At 41.4% G+C, this 24,931-nt stretch overlaps 2 protein-coding genes across 4 annotated transcripts in view; one reads left to right on the forward strand and one right to left on the reverse strand.

Moving 5' to 3' along the window:
- Positions 1–23,817, forward strand: PGPEP1L (pyroglutamyl-peptidase I like). 2 transcript variants are annotated; one of them, XM_064389065.1, is made up of 7 exons: positions 1–309; positions 661–4,746; positions 5,575–5,656; positions 7,343–7,395; positions 13,537–13,653; positions 14,086–14,315; positions 15,217–23,817. In XM_064389065.1, exons 3-7 carry the CDS (start codon positions 5,623–5,625, stop codon positions 15,404–15,406), a joined length of 624 nt encoding a protein of 207 aa, XP_064245135.1. In that variant the 5' UTR covers positions 1–309; positions 661–4,746; positions 5,575–5,622; the 3' UTR covers positions 15,407–23,817. The 2 variants fall into 2 exon arrangements, with proteins under 2 accessions (XP_064245135.1, XP_064245134.1); XM_064389064.1 differs by lacking the exon at positions 5,575–5,656 and having other exon boundaries at positions 1–566.
- The window catches only part of IGF1R (insulin like growth factor 1 receptor), a 170,004-nt gene continuing 161,981 nt past the window's right edge, over positions 16,909–24,931 (reverse strand). For both annotated transcript variants that reach the window (XM_064389059.1, XM_064389058.1), the window contains exon 21: positions 16,909–24,365. In XM_064389059.1, the coding sequence (XP_064245129.1) occupies positions 23,999–24,365 (367 nt within the window). In that variant the 3' untranslated portion in view covers positions 16,909–23,998. The remainder of the gene's footprint in view (positions 24,366–24,931) is intronic.

Consider the following 24,931-nt stretch of genomic DNA (forward strand, 5'->3'; position numbering starts at 1 on the left):
GCCCTCAGCCCCGGGGAATGCCCACAGCCCCCGCCATCGAGGCACGGCCGTGGGAGAGGGCCGGCCCCCGCTGCATCTGAACTCACGACACTCCGACAAAAATGCCAAATTATTTCTTTGAAAGGCACAGAATTAAAAACCTCAAACCTAGCGCCAGTTTGTGTTAAGGCAGAAGCCTTACGAGGGGAAAAATAAGTAGAAAAGTAACATTTTTATAGCATTCTGCAGTGACCGCTGTTGATCTGAAAGAGGCTTTCGGAAAACCTGAGCAGCTGCCTGCTGTTCATTACCACAAACAGTAAAACTGAGGTACAGGGGCTAAAAACAATACACAGTTGTCAAAATTAAAAGTAGAATTCAGGATGTGACTCAAGGCAGCCTTAATACGCCCATAGTAGGTCACTCAATTATATTTAAAATAGCAGATACAAGTATCAAAGTCATAGAGGTCTAAGATATATGGAAATAACAGTAGGTTTGCAAAGAAATAAACTCACCTTTGCACTTTGAGCATCCAGCACGCTGCTGTGACCTGGAGACCTTACTCAACAGGGACTCCATTGCCTGTCAGCAGCCAAAACCCCTCAGCATTGCTTCTCCTTTCTAATGCTTTAAAACACACAGTAGAATAATTTAATTTTTTTTTTTTTTCCTGTACAGGACAAAGCGGTTTCAGGCCATACCTGGCACTCCAAAGAGCAGATGTCACATCACTGCACCTCAGAGACCCTCAGAGGATTTCAGCCCATGCTCGTGATCCCTTGAAGCTTTGTCAGTGTCACCCACAGCCCAGAGGCTGGGCACTGCTGTGCTCCAAGGTCTGCTTTGGTGCAGCAGGAAAGACAAGAAGCTGAAACCATCCAAGTGCTGTTGGTGGGATGACAATGGTAAAGATTAAAGAGAAAATATACTAAAGAAGAAAAAAAACCCATCAAAATCCAGAAAACGTGATGATAATTCTAATGGTGAGGATCAGCCCACACCAATAAATGTCAGAGACTAACTTTCCCCAATCTATTAGAAACTTCCTGGCCAGCTAAAACTCATCCATTTTCTTATCAGCAGTGGTAAACATGTTACTGTTCAGCCCAGCAATCTGTTAGTTGTAGTTATTTTACATATTAGCTGATAAATAGTTAATTAAATTGTGTGTATCCTGCTTGCAGAGTCTCTGTGCTGGTAAATGAAAAAAGCAACCTGTTGATCATGGGTTGCATGTGCCCTGCTAAGTCCTTTCTCCCTATTATAAACAAAAAATTAAATTTAAAAACCTGTCCATACATAGCCATTAGCTTTGCTAATACTACAAGAAGACCAGAACTGATATAATAACAGCACTCAGCAGCTTGGCTATATTCAACTCATATTCAGTTGCAATTTTCCCCATAAACGTAGGTATATTCCAATGGATTCAATTGCTGAAGAACTGAAATAAATAATCAAACAACACAAAACACATGATAATTCCTGTCCAACACCAGACCCTGGCACAGCTTGCCCAGAGAATCTGTGGTTGCCCCAGTCTTGGAAGTGTTCAGGGACAGGTTGGATGGAGTTTGGAGCAACCTGGGATAGTGGAAGGTGTCTCTGCCAAAAAAACCCTGAGTGAAACTGCCATTATATTTTTCAATTTACCATTTCTATGGATTTTGTTGTAGAAGAGGCCTCATTCCACAGGGAACAGTGAGCTTTACACTGAAATGTTTGTGTCCTCTCTTTTTGTGACACCTCTATCTACATAAAGACCAGCTTCAGTCTTTCCTGAGGACCATTTATTTTTATTAGAATGGAAAACAAATACGGAGTTTTAGATCCTGGAATTTCTATTTAAAGTCCCATTATAGTTTAGTGTTAAATAGCATAACAGCTTGATTTCTCCCTCCTCTCATTAAGTGTTGAACAGCTGAGATAAAAATTGGAATGTATTGAACACTTCCACTTCACAGTTTAAAACACTGGTCAGTGCCTGCCAATAACAAGAAATAAAAGAAATATATATAAGTAATAATAAAAGAGATAAAAATTAAAGAGCTGGTTCTAAATGAAGAGCCATATTCTGTTCTTCTCCCCATCTACTAAAAAGCTACTCAAGCAGTGTGCTGCCAGCTCTGCAGTGTGGTCAGAATGCATTTGCAGAAAATATATTTTTCTCTTACTCAGCAGCAGTTCAAACAGTTTTTGAAAGCATCAGACAAATGTGGAGAAAAATATTCAAGGTGATAACCAGGATTTTCATAGTTGAGTTGCTTCCATTTCTTCTCTACCTCAAGATGAGTGCTGTGCCAATCACATCCGTACAGCAAGAAGAAAAACACCCAGAGTTAGCTGAGTCAGCTGTGTCTGTGACTTGCCTTCAAATAGCAAGGGCTTGGGTTCTTAATTATGGATGGGGTGATTAACTTGCACAGACCTCAAATATCCAGTGACCCTCAAATCCATTGTTTTGGGCACAGATACCCATGGGAGTGCTAATATTAAAGCTACAATCATCAAGGGTGGCTTCAACTTCAACGGAAGAAATGTTAGAGGAAAGAAAAGGTTTTATTTCATTTCTGAATAATTTCTGAGTAAGGCCTAATTCGAATATTTCAATTTCTTTTTAACTGTGTTGCACAGCTGCAATAAATGATTATTCCTCCAAGTATACTACCTTGCACACAATGCTTGGGAATATGAGCAACCAATTAAATCAGTGCAAAAGTTAATTTCAGTGGTCTCTGTCAAATTTCACTAGCATTCCTCCCACACTTGCACAAGCATTTACCAACACTGAATCAGAATCAGGTCTCAGAATCTTGACTTCCAATTCAACAAACATCTGCTCAAGAAAAGGGACTAACTTAACTATTCAAGACAGTACTTCCCCCCCCCCTACAAATTTCTATTAGCTTCTTCATAAAGGCTTAGTGAATTAATCTTTGCTACTCTCTATTTCTTTTCTACTCCCTTTTGCCAGCTGTAAAAACTTTAAAAACTAGTACTACATTCCAAAAAGATCATATCAGATGTTACAGAGTGCATGGAACTAATAGACTTACATCTCCCCTCTGGAAGAATATCTCATGAAATACCTAATATTTTACAGCGTTCAAGTAATACCCTTCATATATATATATGTATAAAGCAGCTCTCATGTCCCAAAGAAAATAGAAAGTCTCACTTGGAAATTAATTAAGACTTTAAATCTTACCTTATTCGTTACAAATTCTTTGTTCATTAGACCACCCTGTACTTAGATTTTTTTCTAAAAAATCCCAAAACAAAACAGCACTAATCAAAAATAACTATGAGAAGACTGTTCAGAATCACAGGAAGTGTTTTAATGACTGGTCAAGCATAAAAATTAATGGATAAAAATCTTGATTGACATAGGAGTATGAAGGACTGTAGGATTTTAAAAGTGATTCAGTGCTGCCAGCGGCAGATTCTGCTTTATTTAAAGCTGCAGAAAGCTCTGTTTCCTGTATTGGAAGCTCCTTCAGCCCCAGCAGCCAGCAAAAGTTAATTCTGCATGTTGTGTTAGGGGAAGAAATGGATGGTGGAATCGGAGTCTTTTAAATAAAGAGAATCCACGCATCTTTTTGTGTCTCAGCACAGGACGATTTAAATGACAGACACAGGTCATGGCTCCAAACCTCATTCAGCCACCACCCAACCCAAGGGATTTCTTCAGAGATTTTTCTCTTTTTTCCCCTAAGGTCTCACAATTACCAGCTCTCTTGAGATAATATAGTGGCTTTCTATTCTTAGCTTATTTCTCCCCTCCCTCTCCCTCTCTCACACACACACACACACACTTCCTACTCAAAACAAGACCCAGTGAAACCCTCTGCCCACATAGTTATAATTCCCAAGAGAACTTGCATATGCTTTTGTTTTGGGCAGTGACAATGTGCATATGTTTTGATTTCAGGCCCCCCCCATTGGCTCTCAGGCTCCACTTTAATGAAGACAGACCAGCTATTAAACTCACCAGTTTCAGCAAGCTATAACCCAGCTTCTAGAGTTCCTCTGACCTTACAAGTTGGAGTGAGATTTTCTAACATGTTGCCTGTTAAAGGGTATTACCGAGTAAATGTTTTGGGTTAGCAAATACACACATTTTCCTGTTGGTGTTTGGTTTGAAAAGTGTACAGTGCTTGGACTCTTTCATAACAAGCCTGAGATAAAGATCGAGAGTAGTAAATCAGATAAGTGCTGTGAAGAAGAACAGCAAAGTTACCCCTGAGCTTAAGTTACTAAGAAGAAATCCAAGAACGGTGGAAATGGACAGATAAGTTTTTGTAGTTGTCATTCCTCACCATTAAAGTGAGTTACAACTGCTAAAAACAGGAACCCACAGAGATATAATCAAACTGATTCAATTAATTTTCTGTTTACTTGCACATAAACAAGTGATGAAAAATATTGCTGGATATTTTGCAGGAAGTTCCTTAAGCTTTTTCTCTTCTTCCTAAATACTCCATGCCCGGGAGAGGAAAGAGTTTGGGGCAGTCCCAGTCAGCCAGTCAGACTTCTATCTTTAATAGAGACGTAATCATTTTTGCTTTAAAAGTTACATGAGTCACAAATCATCCCTGTCATGTGAAGCCAGACTCATCACAGTTGGAAGAAAAAAGGTGCCCCAAATGAAGTTTGCCACAGGTACCTGGGTTATAATACTGTTTGGCACTGAAAGACAAGAAGATTCCACCTTCTGGAGCATAGATATCATGGATTCAAATTCCAACACTGTGGTGGTGACTGGTAAGATTTGTATTTCATTCTTTGAGCCAGAGATAGTATGCACGCATGCTTGATCTTTGTCATAAACAGTTTCCTGGAGGGAAAAAGAGTAGCAAATGGTCATACTAACATTTCCAAATGGAAAATAACTTGCTGTGCCTTCCTAAGAAAAATCAGATGCATGTCAGAGGAAACAGACTGCAGTCTGCCCTCTTCACTGCCATCCAGTTTGGTTTGTTGTTCATTCTCTCCATGTTTTAATCTTTGTTGACATTCTCTCTGATCCAAACCACATAGCTCAAGGCAGTGTGGGCTACTATTAGATAAAGCTTACCCAAAAGAAGCTCTGAAGCAAGAAAACCAGGTTGCATCACAATGTCATACAGTCAGTGTCCAGAATTAGAGCAGCACATGGCAACCTTCAGGGGCTCAGTTTCATGGCAAGGTAAGGGCGTTTTAAACAGGAGATGCTGCCTCATCACTGCTAAACTAAACCATCCCATTTAAATATACCAAAGGAACATGTCTGAACATGCAGCACAAGGGACCAAATTTGGAGTTTCTCTTGCTGGCTCCAACTAGTGCAGCATCACAGCGGCAGAACCAGCAGCTCAGAGAGGGCTGAGCTGTAAAAGGTTAAAGCTCCTGAGGAATGCTGCTGCTCGCTGTTCCTCTTGTTGCCACTGGCTCATCTGAGGGCAATCATTACACATATCTTGACATGTGAGTTGCTGGATAATTTTCCACTGCAGGTCATCTGAGGATATAGGAACGAGGGTGAAGCTACATCAAAGAGATTTGCATCTTGCTGTTTTCAATTAAACACTTCTCTTTTTTTTTTTTTAATAGCTGCAAGATGGGCAGAACTAGTCTGGCTTGCTCCAGCCATAACTGCAGATGAGCTGCATGGGAGTGCAGGAGAGGGCAAGAGGTATTTGCTAACCTCCTAAAAGGCTGACAGTCTGGTTCTCTCTCCTATGATATTTATGGCACATACCCTTGTTGGGAACACTTCTTAGCACCCTGTTAGTTTTTTCCTCCCTTTTGATCACCATTTATGTCCAGAAATCTCCTTGGTCAAAAAGCTTTAGACTAGTTAAGACACACGTGCATCTTTAATCTACTACAGAGATTATCACAGCATGTCTCTGTCACATTTTCACCTGCTCAGAATATAAACCTGCTGGCAGGGAGCCCAGTTTATTACATGGAGCCCAGTAACATTCAGCCAGTTACCTCTCCACATTGCTGTAGGTATTGCAGTAAAACTCTCATACATTTCGTTATTTTTCATAGCAATTTCATCCTAAGCAGTAGTTTCTTAGGGCCACCACTGACACAAGTGTTTCATTGTGATCTACGTAATAACTTTACTATAATTCTGTAGTTCTGCACACACAGGTACAGAAAATTGTACAACTACAGCTCCAAAATGGAGCAGGTGCCACCCAAATTTTCCTCTCAAAGCAGAGTGGGAATAATGGGGTTTTGTGTTTCCTGGAAATATGAAATGAGCACCATTTTCTTTGTTCCCTCACCACAGGAGAAACTCAAACCTGGAGAAAATATTGTCAAAAATATAAGCTTTTCATAACATTAAAGAGAAAAGATGGAGCAGTTATGAAATAAATATTAACAAATTAAGAAATGCATAAAGTCTAGCACTAATTAAGCTGTCACAAGCCTGCATTTAGGCTTAATTGTCTCTACATACAAGTAGTTTTCACTGTGCAAAATGGCAATCATCTGCTGTCAAGTATTTACTTGTCCATTTAAGGATTTTAAATATTTAAGAGTTATAGCATTAAAACCATTTCACAAACTCATTTTCCTGACACCCAGTATCTAGGACTTAGCAACACTCTGGATTGAGAACATTAATTGAGATTAATAAAGATAGTGGGAGTTTTCCTTCAAACTTTTTAATGACAAAATGCCCATCTGCTCAAAATTAGTTCTTTTCCCTTTTTATTAAAAAAAAAATCCTTTCACAAATAAAGATGCATAAAATTGAATGTAATACTTTGGAGTCAAAGTGTTCTTTCCCCTTTTCTCCTCTCTTTTTCTGGGGGAAAAAGTGAAGACATTTTTCCCAGCATCACAAAAACCCACATTTTACCAGATAGAAAACTGTAAATTTTCATTACTTGCTATTAAAATAAATCACGGATTAAATAAATTTTACTCTTTCAAACATTTTCATTAAATACATTTTCATATCTTCATGAGCTTTAACAATAAGAAGGATACATTAACTGTGACCTGGGAGTATTTAATAACATAACTTTTAGTAGTGCTATTTTTGTGGATGATGACCCAAAATCATCATTTACATGATCTGTCCTATTGGAGGTACATTTAACCAGCTCCAGTTAAGGCTCTCTCATAAGAAAGCCTTGACATGAATGGAGATTGCAGGATTAGTTCTTTTATCAGTGAATACACAAATTGAAAATACCATTCCCTTAAGAGTTATAAAAGCTAAATCCCATCTAAAAACTCAACCTCCATAACCAAAAATAGGAAGATAAAGATCAAATATGTGTGTGCACACATCAGCACCTAATCTGCAATGGTAGAGTAAGCACAGGTTAAAACCACCTTTCTTTCTTTTCAGGTTTTGGTCCCTTCAGACAATACCTGGTTAATTCCAGCTGGGAAGCAGTGAAGGTAGGCATTTAAAATAAAATAATAAAAAAAAAAAAAAGGAGGGAGGCATTTTATTTTTCAGACATCCCAACACAAACTGGTTTTAGGCTTTCCATTCCCTTTTCATGACTCATTAAACAGAGTTGTGCCTTATGGAGCAGACACCTAACATGGAACAAAGAGGATGATGCAGTGAAATATTATTTTACTTGCATTATTTTTAGTGCCCTTTAAGCACTTTAAAATATTATTCTTTATTTTAAAAATTTATTTTTATTCATAGTGCCCTCTCTACAACTATTGCATGTGCCACAGGTTATGTCTGTCTGCAGTAAACCATCACCTACTACAGTTAATTTTATCCTTTGTGAGGTGATTTCCTTCTCACACAGGTGTGGTCTATTGAGTTCTCACTGCCTGCTTTGGGAACACAGAACCTAAACTGTGCCAGCTCTAAGTGTGAATTTACATTTCAGCTTTGGCTTCCACTTTCAAATGACACTGAATTCTACAGTTAAATTGAAAACAAGGTCGTTCAGAGGGGTTTTTTTCCTCCATACACCTCGACTGGAAATAACAAGTCTCAGATACAGTCTTGAAAATTCCTGCTTGTTTCCTAAATTTGTGTAGTAGAACAAATTTAGCTGGGGGATACAAAGACATGGTTTGGATACCTGGCTTTCAGCATCAACTGATTCATTCTCCCTGTCACAGACAGCAGCCTTTCCTGGAGTTCAGTTACTCTCATAAGGTACCTATGAACAGAGTTATTGTGAGAGGATCTTCCACATAAGTTTTTAGCAATCCCAAGGTAGAAAGGAGGTTACACAATGAAATCTGAAACTAGTGGGGGAACAGTCAAAGTAGCAAAATTAAATTGGAGCATTGGTCCAAAATGTACAAGAAATGACAACTAATATTGGTAAAATGGAAAATAGGAGATGTAAAACAAACCAAGGGGATTGTGTTCTATTATGAAGACTGAAACAAATCCATACATTTTTTTAAATGCTTTTGGACGCTGAAATGAGAAAGTCAGCTATAGGAAAGTATTAATAGTGACAGAAAGGTGATGGCTCTACAGGACTATAACCACAGTGCAAATTTTGGTGACAGCTACTGAATGAAGTGCACTCAAGCCAAGATGATTGAAAAACAAAGAGCCAGTATGTTTTCCCAAAGACCAAAGCTATAGTAATTCCACCAAAACATACATCTTTTCTATTCTAGCTTTATTGGGTGAAGAATGCTGAGTGCAGCTTGGTGTTTGGTAGAATAAATCTATTGCCCCTTCCAAGTAATGAGGGATGTTATCCCTGTAGGCTAACAAGAAACAAAAATACTTCTGTGATACCTTTCCACACCCCAGTCATGACAGGAGACCTGTAAATTATCCTAACTCCAACTTTGCATGTGCCCTAAACCACAAATATTTGTCAGTTGACAGTGTTCTTGCTCATTATTTCCCGATTCCTATTGGTTCTAATTTTGGGTGCAAGACCATCCTCTTCTGGCTGAAAATAGAGCATGTTCTTTATCTGCAAGCAAAACAGCCTCGAGCGAGAACGCACCGATGGGATGAGTTTTCTGTAACAATGCCACGAGCTGGCTATGCCAGGGAGTTACATAACAAGGGCCACAGCATTCCCTAGCAAAACAGATGTCAGTCCTTGTGCATGGAGGAGAGCAAACCCATTTCACTCTGATGTGGCACCCTCTATGTGGAATTAATTTGTATTCAGACTGGGGATGCTGCTTTGGTTTCCTACTCCCTGGCAAAGGTGGTTAATTCAGGCAATTCAGAGAAATTTGCTGCAAATCTGGAAGCACTTTGAATTTTGATGGGCTTCTCCACACTAAATAGCAATCTCGTAGTATTGTTCCATTGGCCTCATTCATGGGAGTAGCCCTATGATCTTCAGGAAGCTTATGCACATATATTAAAGATAGCAAAATTTAGTAGTTACATCTGGAAGTAATCCTGTCTTGGCTTGGGGTACCTGCATAGATCACTGGAGTGACATAAACCCTCCTGCCAAGTCTCTTTGCTGTGAACCACGCAAGTGTGCACTCAGATTCATCCTGAGCAACGTGCTGAGCAGCCAGAACAGACCTGCTAAATATGACTGGTCAGGCTTAATGCCTTTGTAGCATTACCCAGAACTATCCTCATTACTACCCCAAAATGCAGGAGGTGCTTATCAAAAGCCTGGATAGCACCCTCAGTGATGATGTAATACTGATTCACACAGTCTTAGAAGTTCACATCCCAGAAGGGTCCTCATACCAAAAGCTTCTGAAATCCTGTAAAAATACATTTAACAGTTCCAGAGTCCTAATTCCAAAGCATAGCCTCACTCTCCACGCTCTTGAAATGGATCCTTGTCCAAAGAACCATGGCTGCCCTTCTCTGAGCAATACTTGCTCTTACTCACTGCTTCCTTCAGCTCCTCCACAAGATGCTGCTGATGGGATCAGCTCTGCCCCTGAACCACTTCTTGTGGTAAGGAGGATCAGGATTGATCCAATGAGCACAGCCCATTCCAATTGCTACATCCCTTCTATATCCTCACTGGGCATGCAGAAAAATACTATTTCTCTTACAAATTAACTATGTACTACTACTGCCTTTTTGGTGAATAAGCCAATTTCCCTTGAATTCCTCAGGAATCCAATGATAAATGTGAGTAAAACTCTACAAATCTCTATATTTACTGGTTTGCAAAGGGTATTTGTCCTGAATTTCCTCTTTAAGGATATGAAGATGTAATTTTCCAAGAATGTGAGGAATACCTCATTGTTTTTGCATGGACCTAAATTCTCATGACGAAGACTCTCACACATGGCATTCATCATTATTGCATTCTTCATCCATGGAGCTTTTGTTCCTCAGCAGGTACACCTTGAGTGTTCAGGGAAAAGGGGATCAAATGGACCCAAAAGCACAGATAAACCTGTCAATTCAAGGTCATGGAGAAAAGCTTCAGGGCTCTTACAGACAGCATCACCTGGCCCAGCATGTCTAGCACTAGAAAGACAGCTTATCTTTTAGAAACCTGTCTCACTAAGTTCTTCATGGTTCTCATAACTTCATTCACCTGAAATACCCTCCTAAAACATTCACGAAAGCTCTGCCAGCAACACTTTTAACTCTGGAAGTGCAGGACATTCTCATGAAAGGAAAACACCACCAGGTGTTTACTCTGCATTTGTTGACAAACCAAAGAGTTAACACAATATAGTGCAGCACCACATGGGACCTTCAGAATCCCAGATCTCCTGATTTATTTATTCCATGCTACAGATTAATGGTCCCACCCAATAACCCTTGATCCAACCCTGTTGCTGCGTCTCCTCCAGAAAGTCCTGTCTGCAGCTTTGCAGCAAAATGACCTATCAGGGCACTGCACCATCAAGGTCAGAGTCCCCAGTTAATAGGGCACAAATATAAGCTGACTGACAACATTCATAGTAATTAAACTGTTAGTGCAAAGAACAGGTCACATTTCCAACTGCTTCTGGGAACTATGTCTGCTATCAGGAGATGAGGATCAGGTCTCCCAGCACAGTTTTTCATCCTGCCACTGACCATGTGGTCTTTGGAAATCTGTCATTTAATCTGTCTCTCTCCCTCTCTGCTTTAGTTTCATCATCTGTGAAACTAAGACATTGCTATTTCGTGCCTTCGTTTCTGTGTTGGAACTTTCTTACATCCCTGAAGTTTTAAGAAGGTATCTACAGGTTTAGAAAAAAACCCAACAACTTAAAACAACCAAAAATCCAAACCCAACACATAAACAAAACCCCCACTAACCAGCCACACAAAACACCTTTGTTTGCAATGTTTTGCAGTCTGGCTGGGGCAACTGAAACCTTCTGGTTTCCTTTCTGCACCAGCACGAGCAGTTCACAAAATTAACACATGCAACCACCTTCCCAGCAACCCAAATCAGGGAGAACTCAGGCAAAATCAGTGATGTTTTCCAGAGTTTTCTAGAAGTTCAAGCTATTTCCAACGCACAGAGTTTCCAGTGCAAACCTGAGCGCAGTGCTGTACAAATCACTTCTCTTTGCACCAGAACACCAGTGGACCACAACTCACAACAGCTCAAGGTCAGCAGCTGATAATGCTGGATTTCTTCTCCCTCCTGGAAGAATCTCCCAAGAAAGAATCTTCATGTTTTCTTTTGAACCACTCTTCCCACAAAACAACCCTCCAAAACTCTTCCCCTCCTTTAAAATTTCCTTTCCTGTTTCAACTACAAAAGACAGGCATTTGTTTACTGAATTCACTCACCAGTGTGAGCTCTGGTTTCCAGGTGCAGTTACCCTCCTCTAACCCTCCATCTTCAGTCTCCCACCTTAAATGCAGAATTGGTTCTGGTTAAGGCCGAGACAAGGAAAAGCCTTTTTTTACTTTACTCTGTGTTTACACATCTGGTCTAACAGGGTGTAAACCCATGGCTGGGACTGTTATACACAGTAATACACATTATTGACAACACGCTGAAATTGCTTAGGACACAGACAACCATCTTCCTTTGACACAAATTCTCAGCCATTTGCTATTGGCCAGCTTCAGTTTTGTCCTGCACAAAAGTATTTCTGTGTGTTTCTGCCATGACAACTGGATGTCTCGACCCAGAGAGCACGAGAGGAGAACAGCATTACAGTTGGCTTTGGGTCTCCATGTTCTGCACCAAAGTTAGGGGTAGTCGAGTCCTCTAAGCCTTACAGTTTGAAAGAAAGACTCTCATTAGATGTAAAAATTAAAAATGCTTTGGAAAAGAAAATGCTAATTGTGAACCAGCTGGGGTTTTCTTGTGTGGAGGCTCAGGCACAGTACAGCATTCTTCAGCGAGATGATGCAATGGGCTCTCAAAGACTGTCAGCGCCCACAGGAAAAAAGGCTGGCACTGTTCTCCAAATGTGTTTACTTCCCTGCAGGCATTGTTTCCTTGCTTGTGTCAAATAGTTTATTGAGCACAGCTAATCAATGCTTCCGCTGACAAGAAAATTGGAACAGTTTATATAGGAAGCAAGTGTGGAAGGGCAAATTTCCCAGAGCTGTGGGCCTCATCCACATGGGTATCCTGAGTGAGAATCAAAACCCTGAGAAGATGATGACACTGAATACAGTTACAGGTCTCCTGGGCTAATCAGACACCTCCACTTTTGCCTGTGCCTGCTTAAAAACCTATCCTATATCATCTTTTGGTAGTGGTTTACTCAAATGGAACAGGGGTTTTCAACCACCATTCTATTTTCTGGGACAAAGCTTCCCACCTCTGATGAATTCCTTTTGCATCCTGCCTCTGCAGCTGCTTACCTTCTGCTGAGGCCTAGGCCTGGTTTGTTAGCCCTGTTCCACTGACAAAATCATTTCAAGTCACTTCCATGTGACATTTCTTCTCCAGACCATCTTCCAGCCACCTGGCCAACCTGCTGCTTTGAAGGGTGCCCTTGTTCCATTTACCTCAGTTCTGGGCATAATTTTTTCTTCAGGACAATTGGTCCTCTGTGGAAATTCAACTGTACATAATTGACAGAGAAGTAACAGCTCAGTGACATTTCCTTTTACTAGAACAAAAAATAAATTAAACTCATTCTAAATGTGACTTCCTCGTGTTGACAGCGACCTTCAGCACATCTTACCAGAACCTGGTCAAGCCAGCAGATCTCGTGCCCCTGGAGTGAAAATGTCATGCTTAAGGTGAATTCTCCTTGGTTTTGTCTCTTGGCAGTGCAGTTTTTCTACCAGATCTTTCAGAGAAACAGCTCTTACCTACAGCAAAGCCTGTTTAGATGCTTTCAAGGGTGGAGCTTTTCTGAGAGACACTGCCTCATGGTTCTCCAGGGACCAATCCCAAAGCAATAACCCCTCCCACCCACTGGAGACTGAGCATCTCCTTGGAAAACACAACAATGGCTCCACACGGACAGACGTGACATTAGGAAACTGTTTAGCACATTTTAGTCTCTTCCAGTTAAAAGAGAGGGAGCAACCACAAAACAAATCTCATTGCAGACCAATGTTCAGGAACCACGGGCTAAGGGTGTAGCTCTTTCAGGTGTTTCCTCAGTTGAATCAGCCCAGTTTCTTTATCACAGTCAGAAATCCAATGCTCCTTCAAGTCCTTGGTGGCTTTTTTGTAAACACAGGAGCTGTCCAAGAGAGGCCTTGGTGAAAACATTGATCTCCAGATCATGCAGCTGCCAGTGGTTTACCAAAAAGCAAAGGAGCAAGTCTGCAAGATATGGACAACGCTTCAGCCACTGGTGGGTAACGATGAAGTTAAACAACCTCCTCCCCTTCCCTGAATACAATGAAAAAAATCTCCAAGAGAGTATTGCAAAACATCAAACAACTCTGGGAAGTGACTATTGAAACTGTGATCAAGGTTCCAAGCTGAAATTCAGTGCACACACTAATTAGCATGCTGGTTTAACCCCGTGCCAGTTAAACAGCATAACTCATGCTGAACAAAGGAAAGGAAAATATCTACCATAAACTGCAAAAAAAGGTACTGCTGCTCTGCAGTCCTGACTAGACACAACAAAAACTGCGGCCTAATTTGGTTCTCATTTATAACCTTATCAAAGTTTTCTTTAGACATGAGCAAGACTCCCTTGGACCTTTTGCATCACATGTTTTCAAAAAGCAGGGCTCATTTTTAATCTGCTATTATTCACCCTGGTGGGAAAAACCAGCTTACAGTTCATGTTGGGCTGGCTTCGTCCACCGCAGCGCTCATCATCCTGGAGCAGTGTGGGAAGAACAAAGGCTACCAGGAGAGGGATGCTGGTGGTTTTCACCCAGAAGGTGCCTGCTGCGTGCTAGGTGGCCCAGAAAAGATTGAATCTACAATTAATATGAAGACTCTCTGGAAAAACATCTCAGTGGAAGGGATTGATATCATCCTCTCCAGAGACGCGGGAAGGTAAATGTCGCGAATCAGGGGCTCACAGAAACAACTCAATCTGCTCATTCAGGAGCTCTCCTCCAAACAAAATCACTCCAAAGCAGACTCCTCAGAGGGGCACAAGTATGAAACTGGAATGATTTTAAATTTTATGTAAAGCAGCCTTCATGAAAAGCTACAGCCAGTAGATATTTTTCCATAGATTTTTAAATTCCAAAAGAAACAAGTTTCAACATAGCACACCCTGTGATGAGCAACTCCAGTAAACCTCAGCTATTAAGAGAGTCTGAAAGCAATACAGACTTGTAGCAGATTTTAATCTATTTTTCTCAACTGGGAGGGATACAAAATGTAAACAGATACACTGAAGAATAGCAATTACAGGTACTGTTAGAACCAGGCCTGTGATCTCATTATGTATTCCAGTAGCACTGAAGCAATTTTCTACTATGCTAGCCTTCACTGGAAAGGAAAACAAACCAGTAATTTTTATTTTAAATAAAAATCAGCTAATATTGGCCCTTAAATTCAAGATTTGCACCTGAATTTTAAAAGGTGGAATGACCAGAAAAATCCCTTCAGACAGGGAGATTTTATGACTTAGACAAAAACTGTGTTACATGGTTGTAATTTCCAGCAGGGTGTGTTACCTTTCCCACCCCACAAGAATGCCTGTCTTGTGATATTTTTTTATTTAAAGTTCTTTGTGGGTGGGTGTCTGAGAAACCAAACCATCAGATAAGCAACATTTGTTTCTCAAACTTGGTTTATTTCAGCATTTCCTTTATTCACTAAGCAAATATGTTCTTAATAATTTAATAAACCAGATCTGGTTTGGCTACTTAGAATATTTAAATTAAACAAGGTTTACTGAGCCTAAATTCAGGTTTCTGGTTTTGTTTTGTTCTTAATATTGCAGGTACATCTGTGATTACACCTACTACACTTCTCTGTATTATGGCAATGGAAGAGCTGCTTTCATCCATGTCCCTCCATTATCTGAGTCGGTAACAGCAGAATTTCTAGGAAAAGCATTACAGACCATTATCTTAGCAATGTTAGAACAGTGTGGGGAACAAAGAGAGATGGATCACAGAAGGAAAAAATGATCATTTCTTAGAATGCAATTCCTTACCTCTGAAATGAAGCAGATTTAAAGATTATTTAAAACCCCCATACAAAGGATTTTATAGCCCACATTATTTTCAGTGAAATTTCTTTGCAAACTCAACCAACCATTTGCATCTCATAGAAAAGGCTTGAGGGGAAAAAAGCAAAATGATTGGTTGTTCATATTGCTAACAATAAAGTTGTTCAGATTTCAGAAATTGTGATACTGGATTGAAAACATTTTAGATGCTTAATCCTGGTTCTGTTGGTTAGAAAGTCATCAATAAAGATTTGCTGACCCCAGATGGATCTCACAGCTGTAAGGACTCAGCAGAGGATGGAAGTAACAGAGATCCCCTTCAGCCCCTGAGTCCAAGGTTCAGCCCACAAAAAATCTGGGTACGGGAGAAACCAAAACACGCTTGGAGATTCTGGTGTGTGAAGTTTTACAGTTCTCTCTTACTGACCTGCTGTAGATGCTGCTTTCCACACCAGCAACGGGCTCTGAGCTAGAGCGACTTCAGAGAGCACAGAAAACTGGAAACCAGCAGGATCTATGATGCTGCTGGTAACTTGAGTTTCAACCCAGAACAGCCACTGTCCCCAGATTCTCGGTGCCTGTCCCAAGGGAAAACCCCTTAGTCCTTCCACAGAGCACAGCCCAAAGGCAAATCCAAAGATAACCTGTCCCAAGAGAGGCAATCCTGAAGCACTGTGGTGAGGATTAGGGCACGTGAGGTTACCTACAGAACAGGCACCAAACATGGTGTAAAAACTGTAAAACATGGGAGCAGACTCTTCCCCATCTCAAGCAGCTCCATACAGATGTGCTGGGACCACAGAGGGTCAGAGCACTGCCCTTCAGCACACAGGGAATGTCCACACTCTCCTCTGAAATCCTGCTGCCAGGACACAGGGACAAGATGAAATCAGTCAGGAACAGCACAGCAGCAGCTCAATCTGGACACCTGGGATTTCCTGAGAGAAACAAAAGCCTGTTCCTCAAGCATCATCAGTGAAAAGGACAAGAGACAAATGCAACAGCACAGGCAGCTGCTGGGGCTTCAGGCCATCACTGAGCTTGTTTTAGTCAACACGTTGGTGCCAAGAGTCTGAGGAACTGGGAATGCCAAGATAATGCTGGCTTTCTGGCCACTGTCCTTTCCAGTGTTACAGAAAGCTGAAAACCAGGTACTGGCTGGCTGAATGCCTCACATGGGGATTGCTCTGCAGGTAAATAAATAACTAACAATGCTCACCTTATTCACAGGAACCGCCTCGTGCAAAACTGCTCAAATCTCAGCCATGAAGGATCCAAAAGCTCGGTGTCTCTGGATGAAAATGCTTTTGATTTCAACCAAACAATGGCACTGACTCCTATTAAGAGTAGCTCAATTAGATGCAGCCAGAAAGGGCAGAGGAAGACCAGAGCAGCTTTGCTCTGAGTTTTCCAACCTGTACTCGGTTTGCATAAGGAGCAACAAAATCAGAAACAAACAAATGCATACAGAATTCTTTTATTTAACTTAAATCATGTAGTACTGAAACTACTAGAAAAAAGCAGAGTAAGAGAAACTAAAGGAGCCTTAGCTTCAGCCATTCAAAATAGACAAAGTTTCTTCTTTTCATAATGTAAAGAATCCCGAGTATATCGCAATAACAGGAATAAATTCTTACAACAGAATATACAAAAACATTTTGAAATTTTTTTAATCTACTGATTCATTTTAATATAAACACAGGAATTTCTTTAGGAATAATTTATACACAGCAAGTCTTTTTATGTAATAAATTGGCCATGTTATTGTTTAATTTTCTCTTAAAAAAATTTAAACAAGAAAAATTGGAAAATGTATTTGCAACTGCATCCATTCCTTAGCACTTTCTCGTTTTTTGTCCCAGAGGTAGACAAACTCTGGCCAATCCTTTCATCTCAAACCTCACTGGTTCAGAAAACAGAAGAAGAGAAAGGCATCCCTGTCCACAGCAGAGGTTGGATCTTTGAGATTTTTAAATAACAATAAATAGGGACCCTCCCTTGCTCATTTCAACAAAGCTTCCAATGGTGCTCAACAGCTTTAGAGGCTGCACACAAGCATTTAAAGTGATAAGAAATTTGCAAAGAATTCTTCAATAGCAATTACCAAAACCACCTTCCCTCTTTCCCTTACGCAGTGGCATCCTTCACATGCCCCCGAGGCGCAGGCGCCAGCGGCCCCGGGAGCTGGGGAGCAGCAAACCCCGCTCTGCTTCCCTGACCAGTGAGGCTCCTGGCATCCATGAAGGCAACTGCCCTAGACAGCAAAGTGAAATGACCAGGAAAGAGGATCCCACCCCAACCAGAGGGCTCTGGAAGACCAGGATACTGAAGATACAGAACATTTTCCCACCTCCTTTACTCACTCGCTGTATACTGGGTCACAAAGCTTGGGCGGGACGGGGGAGAGGGACAAGCCATGAATTGGACAAGTCAGCGATTCCTTTTTGGCATATTGTAAAGCTAACTAGTAACTGGTACCATGGAAAAACTGATCACAGACAGACACACCCACACACGGACACAGAAAAGTGCCCTTAAATTATATTTTAGGCATTTATAAACTACAAACATTTTATAAAATTATTCTATGTACTTACAAAACGCAATGAAACATTTAGTTAGTTCTTGTAAACCAGATCTTCGTCAACTGACTACCCGTAATCTACTGGACTTAAAGCCCTATTGAAAATGCTAATTAATGGTTACTAATCAACAGAACGCATACCCAAAAAAATATATATGAGCACACACGCAAATGCACACACACAAACTAGTGAAGTCCTAAGGTACTTGCAGAACAGGCCGACTGTAGGCGAGACCAATCCGTACAGGCCGATGACCAAGCACTGTCACACTCCTGGTAAGGAATTTACTGCTCCAGCTGCCAAATCCAGAGGTTCATTTACAAGTACCAACAATCAGAATTGGGACACCTGAGCGCTGACGCTGTGCCACAGATTAAGCTCAGGATACTACCTCAAACTTCTGCCAAACCCTGCGTCTCTGTAAATCCCCACTGCTGCATCCTTTGTTGTCAGGTGTCTCCCCACAAACTCCTCCGTGCTGACTGACCCAGCTGCTCCATGTCAGAGGCTGTTCAGCACCTCTGAGCAACCACTTCTGAACCAAGGTGTCCTTCGAAGCCCTCCTGTCTACTTGAGTTCTGTATCTTCAGCACCCCTGGCCACTTGTGCTGTTTCTACACATCACTCTTCAATCCTTGTCTGCACATCTACTCATGGGTTAAGTTGCAATATCTGGCTTTATCACTGGTTAGTAAGGAGTGGATCCCTTGCACCTTCCTCCACTGTTGTTCAGCCCAGTGATTGAATACACGGTTGACAAACAAAATAAGAATAACAGGAAACAAGTGTTACTTGTACTAATGGAATGAAAAGGGTTTAAATAGATATATATCTATATTATAGATATACATATGCAGATATATATATGTATATATAGATATATATGTATGGAGTTACACCAACAATAGGAGTGTTGTTCACTTCGACTCAGATTGAACCCAACACCCCTCAGCAGTTCTCAGAGGGCCTGACAGCAGCACCCTCTGCTCACCAGTCATCCTGGGCAAACTGGGCTTTCTTTCCTTTGTTTTAAGAGACCAAGAGGAGCATCAGTGCACCTGGAACCACAGAGCACTTGGCACCAGCTGGGAGGAGCAGGGGCATCACACAGGGTGGCTCCACACCTCGCACCGTGCTCGGCTGCCGCCTCTGGTTTATCATCCCACCAAGGAGCACCTGATTTAGTGCCACGGCTGCGTCTGCACAGCAATCGTGTTCCCTGCAACCAAACCACCTCCTCTGCCAGGGCACCCTGCAGTGCCACTCAGGAGAGCCCCAGAGCCGAGCCCTGCAGTCCCAGCCGCCTGCTCCCCTCGGCGACGCCGGCTCGTTATCCCACCGCATCGGAACATCCTGCTGCCGTTCCTCAACGTGCTGGTTTTCAGGGCTGGGTGGGCTTTTGTGTTTAATTTATAAACAAACTGGATTACTTTAACTTTATTCAAACATAGCTGAAGTTCTAAATAAATTTTCCATACCAGACAAGCCAGTGGTCTCAGGGAAGAACAACATTACAAACCATATTATGACTCTATCAAGCCAACATTAATTCTCAGTTGTTCACATGCACAAACAACTCGATTTACTGTCCAAGGGAAGTCTGCATGAAAAACCCATGTGAATAAAGCTATTCAAAATGCACAAAACACAACAAAAAAAGCTATGGAAACAAACAGAACAAAAAAGGAATTAAGCTTGAATTGCAAACACAGAATGCAATGGTATCATGAAGGTGGTTTGGTCCAGGAGAGCTGACTGCCATCACACACGGACACGAGGCCTCGTGGCTGTCTTCTACTGAAGTGCTTTTTGAAATGCTTCTTGTGATGCTACGTCATTAGTGTTTCTTCCTAATGCATTGTAAAACCACCTACATACAATTCTACAAACCAGAAACTCGGACAGTTTTAACAAAACCCTCCTAGCCAGCTGAAAGATCTGAGGATCTCCAGTTGTGGTAATCAATATGTGCAAGGGAGGGGAACAGCCACTGCACCCAAAGGTCACTTGAACATCAAACACGGAAAACCAAACGAATATAGTGAAAACTTCCAATTTTGCTGGCTTCTCAGGACTAGGGAGAAAAGCTCCCTCCAAAGACAAACTGTAGTAGTTAACCACAGCACTGTGTATCCAAGAGGCCGGGTACAACTCCAAGTAGCCAAGCACCACATTACGCAGATACCACAACCAACACCTGCACGAACAGCTGCCAGAGCTGGAAAAAAGGAAACATTATACAGCAAGCTGATGGCAAGCTCGTGTTAGTCCTGTGTGCTTGTAAACCAGTTACACGCTGTCAGAGGGCAGTTAAAATTTGATGGCTGGTCCATCAGAATCCACAGTTACAATGCATATAAACAGGGGAAGAAAGGGGAACTGACTTTTTACTGGCACATTAAAAGAAATCAATTCAATGTTAGTTTTGAAAAAAAAATTTAGAAAAAAAATCAGTGCTCTCATCAAACAGAAGCAGCAAAGACCAAAGCTGTAAATTTGATGTAGCAGCCAGTGACAGGTTTTGGTCAAGAAAGCAATGCCCTCCCATATGAGCCAATTTATTTTTGGGATCTGATTCAGCCAAGTATCTTTTTGATGCTTGTCACATCTGAGCAAGAACTTGCAGGAATGACTTAGTCCATTCTACAGGACAGACGGAAAGAACATTCCCTTTAGTATTTCTTCTGGACCTTTCAACATTGTAAACATTTGAATTCCATAACAGATTTCATGAAATACTCACAATTTGGAGTTCCCACATCAGGCCAGCTGCATTTCCACTCATCCAAATACAGCATATTGCTGCTGACCCAAGGGCTGCTGTGACAGCACATTAAAAAGCCTCTGTGTTTCCTTAAAGAATGGTCACCCTAAGTCAGACAACTCTTGGATTTCTCCTCACAACAACAAATTTTAAGAAATGGGAGAAACCCCTTGGAATTGAAGCAAATATTCTGAGGTGACCCTCTGTGACAGGCAGTGACTGTTCCCCTCCAGAACCTAGAGCATGTGGTATATGGAGTGAGAGGTTACCAGTATCAACGGCATTTATTGGCTGCTGAGAAATGTGAGATGTATTTTTTTTATATACACACATATAAAAAAATAAGAGTGAGGTAGATAAATGTTTGAAAAAAAAAAAATCAAAAAACTGTCCCCCTGTCATACTCTAAAACCCTTATCTCAGTATTTAAATTCGTTATGGGGCATCTCTACAGTGATTTAAACTGATATCACAAAAATAAATAAAAAATCCTACATAGAATACCTTCTTAATTAACTTTTTTGTCTTTTTCATTTTCAAAAGGGAAAAATAACTATGGGACAGAGGCAAGAGAAGATAATGGGATCTAAACTACACAAGCAAAAAGCACTACAAACTTTTAAAAATCTCCAGTCAAAACTAGCAATCAGTATATTTTTACTCATTGTTCTTACTCAAAAGATTTGAACATTTCCATCCCAGAACCACCTCTTCCTGCCATCGTTTGGTTGGATCAGTGCTAAACAAAGGCCTAGACTGGAACTAAGGTAAGATGAGCAACTGCTGCGACTCCTTGGGTGTCGACTTCCTGACGGCCCCTCCTTCCCCTCTCACCAAGGCTTCTGCAACTGAACAAACAAGCTCACTCGTCTTCTTTTGTTCTGAGGTTTGGTCTGTGATTTAAGCCACAAGCTTGGACTTGTACAGGTTTCCATAGCTGCCAACAGTTCACTGTTTGCCAGCCAAGCCGGCCCCAGCTCCCAGCTTCCCACCAGCCCCACGGAAACAGCTTCCCTTTGGTTGGGGGTGGTTTTCTTCACCAGGGCTGGAAGTGCAGCCCAGGTGCCCTCCACGAGGGCTCCCTCCAGGAGGGCTTCCCCATCAGGAAGGGAAAGGCTGGGGCTGGCTGGAGCCAGGTGATCCATGGCCACCTTAGGAATGCCTGGCATCGCCAGCTGCACCTGGCACAGCTCTTGTTCACAGGGTGGAAGGGTTAAAAGAATCTTTTTAAGGATCAGTGACCCAAAAGCCTGGTGTCTGCTGTTGTACCCAACTAATAATTTAAAAAGAATACATGAGTGTGTGTGTCTGTGTGGGGATGGGCGGGTGGATGTGTGAACAAGCGGGGAGGGCAGGAGGGGTAGGACCCTTGCACAACAATGAATATAAACACTGAACAAGGATGTACTAAATAGTTAACCTTTTGTTTCTGACCTGAGTTTGTATCACGCCTTGCACTGTAAGAGACTCTGTGCTGTCTGGGCAGAGGTTAGTGGGAAGGAAGGAAAACAGGGGCTTAAAAACACCACACCACAGCACTGCCAGAGTGTTCCTGTGCGGGGTGTCCCTTCTTTCTCCTTGTCCCCCTCCAAAGCCCTGTAGCCCACACAGCCAAGATGTTGTAAAACAACTAATGGGAAGGAAAATAAAATTAAAAAAAAAATTAAAAAAAAAAGGAGGAAATGTATTTATAAAAAGGCATTAAACAGTTCATGGCAAATCATATGAAAGGTATCAGTTACTGGGAAGGAGGAAGTAAAAGTTACACACTATAGTACAAAGCATAAGAAAATTTGTTGAAGTGGAAGGGAAGGGAAGGAGGGCAGACCTGAAGGTTTTCATAGATTAAATCCACAAAGATAAAGAACAAAAAAAATAGCAGCTTTTTTCTGTACAGACATATAGATGAGTATCTGAACCGTAAGAAAGTTATAAAAGTGACACAAAAGACAATGTGTATGCAAATGATCCATGGTCTAACATAGAACTGCAAGACCCTTCGAGAAGTCTTAATAATAAAGAGAAAAGGTCAACAAAGCATCGTATACTTGAATCCGGTTACTGCTTTTTTTTGTCTTCTCCAATTTATGTTTCTAGGTGTTTTTTCCTTGCAAGCCTGGGAAGGAAGGCAGGCTGCAACGATGGAGATCTCGGCCGCTTATTTTCAGGTTTTCATAACTCATTTTTGGCGGGCGGTTGACTTTTTTTGTACGAAATGCACGTGTTTGTTTAGCTCACCACTGCCAGTTTTGTCCAGAATTCACTGGGATGGGAACAGGGGTGGAGGGAGGGCTGGTTCTTTACCCCATCCCTTTTATCTTCTCCATCACAAGAAAAAAGAAATAAAAATCACATTCTGTCCAGTTTTGAAAAAAGATCTAGACAATTTGACTTTTTTTAATTTTTTTTTTAAATACCAGTGCATGACTGAATAGAACATTGGTCAGGATCTGTTTTGAACAGAGCAGTTGATTACTGTGCTCCTTCCATGACTACAAAAAAACAAAAAAGAAAGCAAAAAAACAAACAAAAACAAAAAACAAAGAGTTCATTTTTTTGGCAAAATTTGGCAGCGTTGAAAATGGTAACAGCCTTGGACGAATGATGGCCCTTTTTTATTCTTTTACATGTTCCTAAAAAGATTAAAGAGCAACATTAAAAATCCAGTCTTTTTTAGTTTAGGGTTTTTTTTGTGTGTGGTTTTTTTTGTTTCTTTGTGGTTTTTTTTTGTTTGTGTTTTTTTATAAAGACCTACAGTGTTAGGCAGGTGCTTGCAGGGGTACCGGGAACCACCTGGCCTGCAATATCTTTGATCTGATAAAAGTGCTGTACGGTTGAACTTGCACGCAGATATGTTTCCCATTATGAAGCAAAAAGAGAGACAGAAAGAAAGAGAAAGAAGAGAGAGGAGAGACATCAGATCTCAAGTTTTCTGTTGCTATTAAGTGTTAACATTTAAGAGTTTTAAAAGGCCAACTGTGTGCCCCATTACTGGAGTCCTTGACTGAAACAAACATCTGCTTGCATATTGAAAAAAAAAAAAAGAAAAAGACGGTAACTTGTTTACTGAAAAAAGGGTTCTCCCAAGTGCAGCTATGGCAGTTCTGAAGATCCACTGAGGTACAGTAGGCTTTTGAATATATTGTGATTTTCTTTCTTTCTTCCCCCAATGCCTGTGTGTGTGTGTGTGTTTCCGTGAGGATCAGCAGGCCGAGGACTGGGGCAGCGGCAGCGCCCTCTCGTTCTTGCGGCCGCCGTTCATGTGCGCGTACGGCTGCCGCTCCTCGAAGCTGGCCCGCAGCACCACCACGCCCGGGCCGTTCTCGGCCTTGTGTCCTGAGTGCTTGTCACTGGGTTGCAGGGTGGAGGAGGGGTCTAAAGGAATGCTCTCCATGTTCTCAGTCTCCAGGTCAAGCTCCTCTGTGTCCGGAGGCTTGTTCTCCTCACTGTAGAAGAAGGAGACCTCTTTGAAGGCTGGGTCCAGCTCGTCTTTGATGCTGCCGATGATTTCCAGGAAGGAGGGTCTCATTTTCGGGTTGTACTGCCAGCACATGCGCATCAGCTCGAACCTGGGCCGGGAACACACAGGAGAAACACTTACTGAGGGCTTTCAGAGCATGACTGGGTCAGGCTGTCGCCATGATATTTTATGAAAAATCCTTTGCTAGGATTTTTCTCTTATTCTAGCTGAGAAGCCTCAGAAAAGACATGTAAACAATTAACTATCTGATGGCTGTGGAGTGTGGTCTGGACATTGTTTACCAACAGGTGCATCTTTGATTGGTTCCTGTGAGTTGTTTCTACTTAATAACCAATGAAAGATGCAGCTGAGTCAGACTCTTGAGAGTCATGAGCTTTTGTTATTCATTCCTTGCTGTTTCTTTCTAGCCTTCTCTCTATTCTTTTAGTATAGTTTTAGTATAGCATTTTAATATAATATAATATCATAATACAATAAACCAGCCTTCTGAAACATGGAGTCAACATTCTCATCTCTTCACTCATCCTGGGACCCTCAAACACAACCATATCAAACCACGCATTTTAGGGAATCATTCCATCTCCAGGGAAGCCAAAGTGACAGAACTTCCACAGGCCGAGATCCCCAGGGTGGTGGGTTCAACACCCATAACTG

This window comes from Passer domesticus, chromosome 14 (genome assembly GCF_036417665.1).
Source record: "Passer domesticus isolate bPasDom1 chromosome 14, bPasDom1.hap1, whole genome shotgun sequence".
Classification (NCBI taxonomy): Eukaryota; Metazoa; Chordata; class Aves; order Passeriformes; family Passeridae; genus Passer; species Passer domesticus.

Excerpts from the sequence above, each read along its gene's own strand:
- PGPEP1L (XM_064389064.1), top strand. The coding sequence starts at position 4,560 with ATGAGTCACAAATCATCCCTGTCATGTGAAGCCAGACTCATCACAGTT. Across the intron at positions 4,747-7,342 it reads CAACACTGTGGTGGTGACTG|GTTTTGGTCCCTTCAGACAA; the intron begins GTAAGATTTGTA and ends CTTTCTTTTCAG. Across the intron at positions 13,654-14,085 it reads GGACAACGCTTCAGCCACTG|CTTACAGTTCATGTTGGGCT; the intron begins GTGGGTAACGAT and ends GGGAAAAACCAG.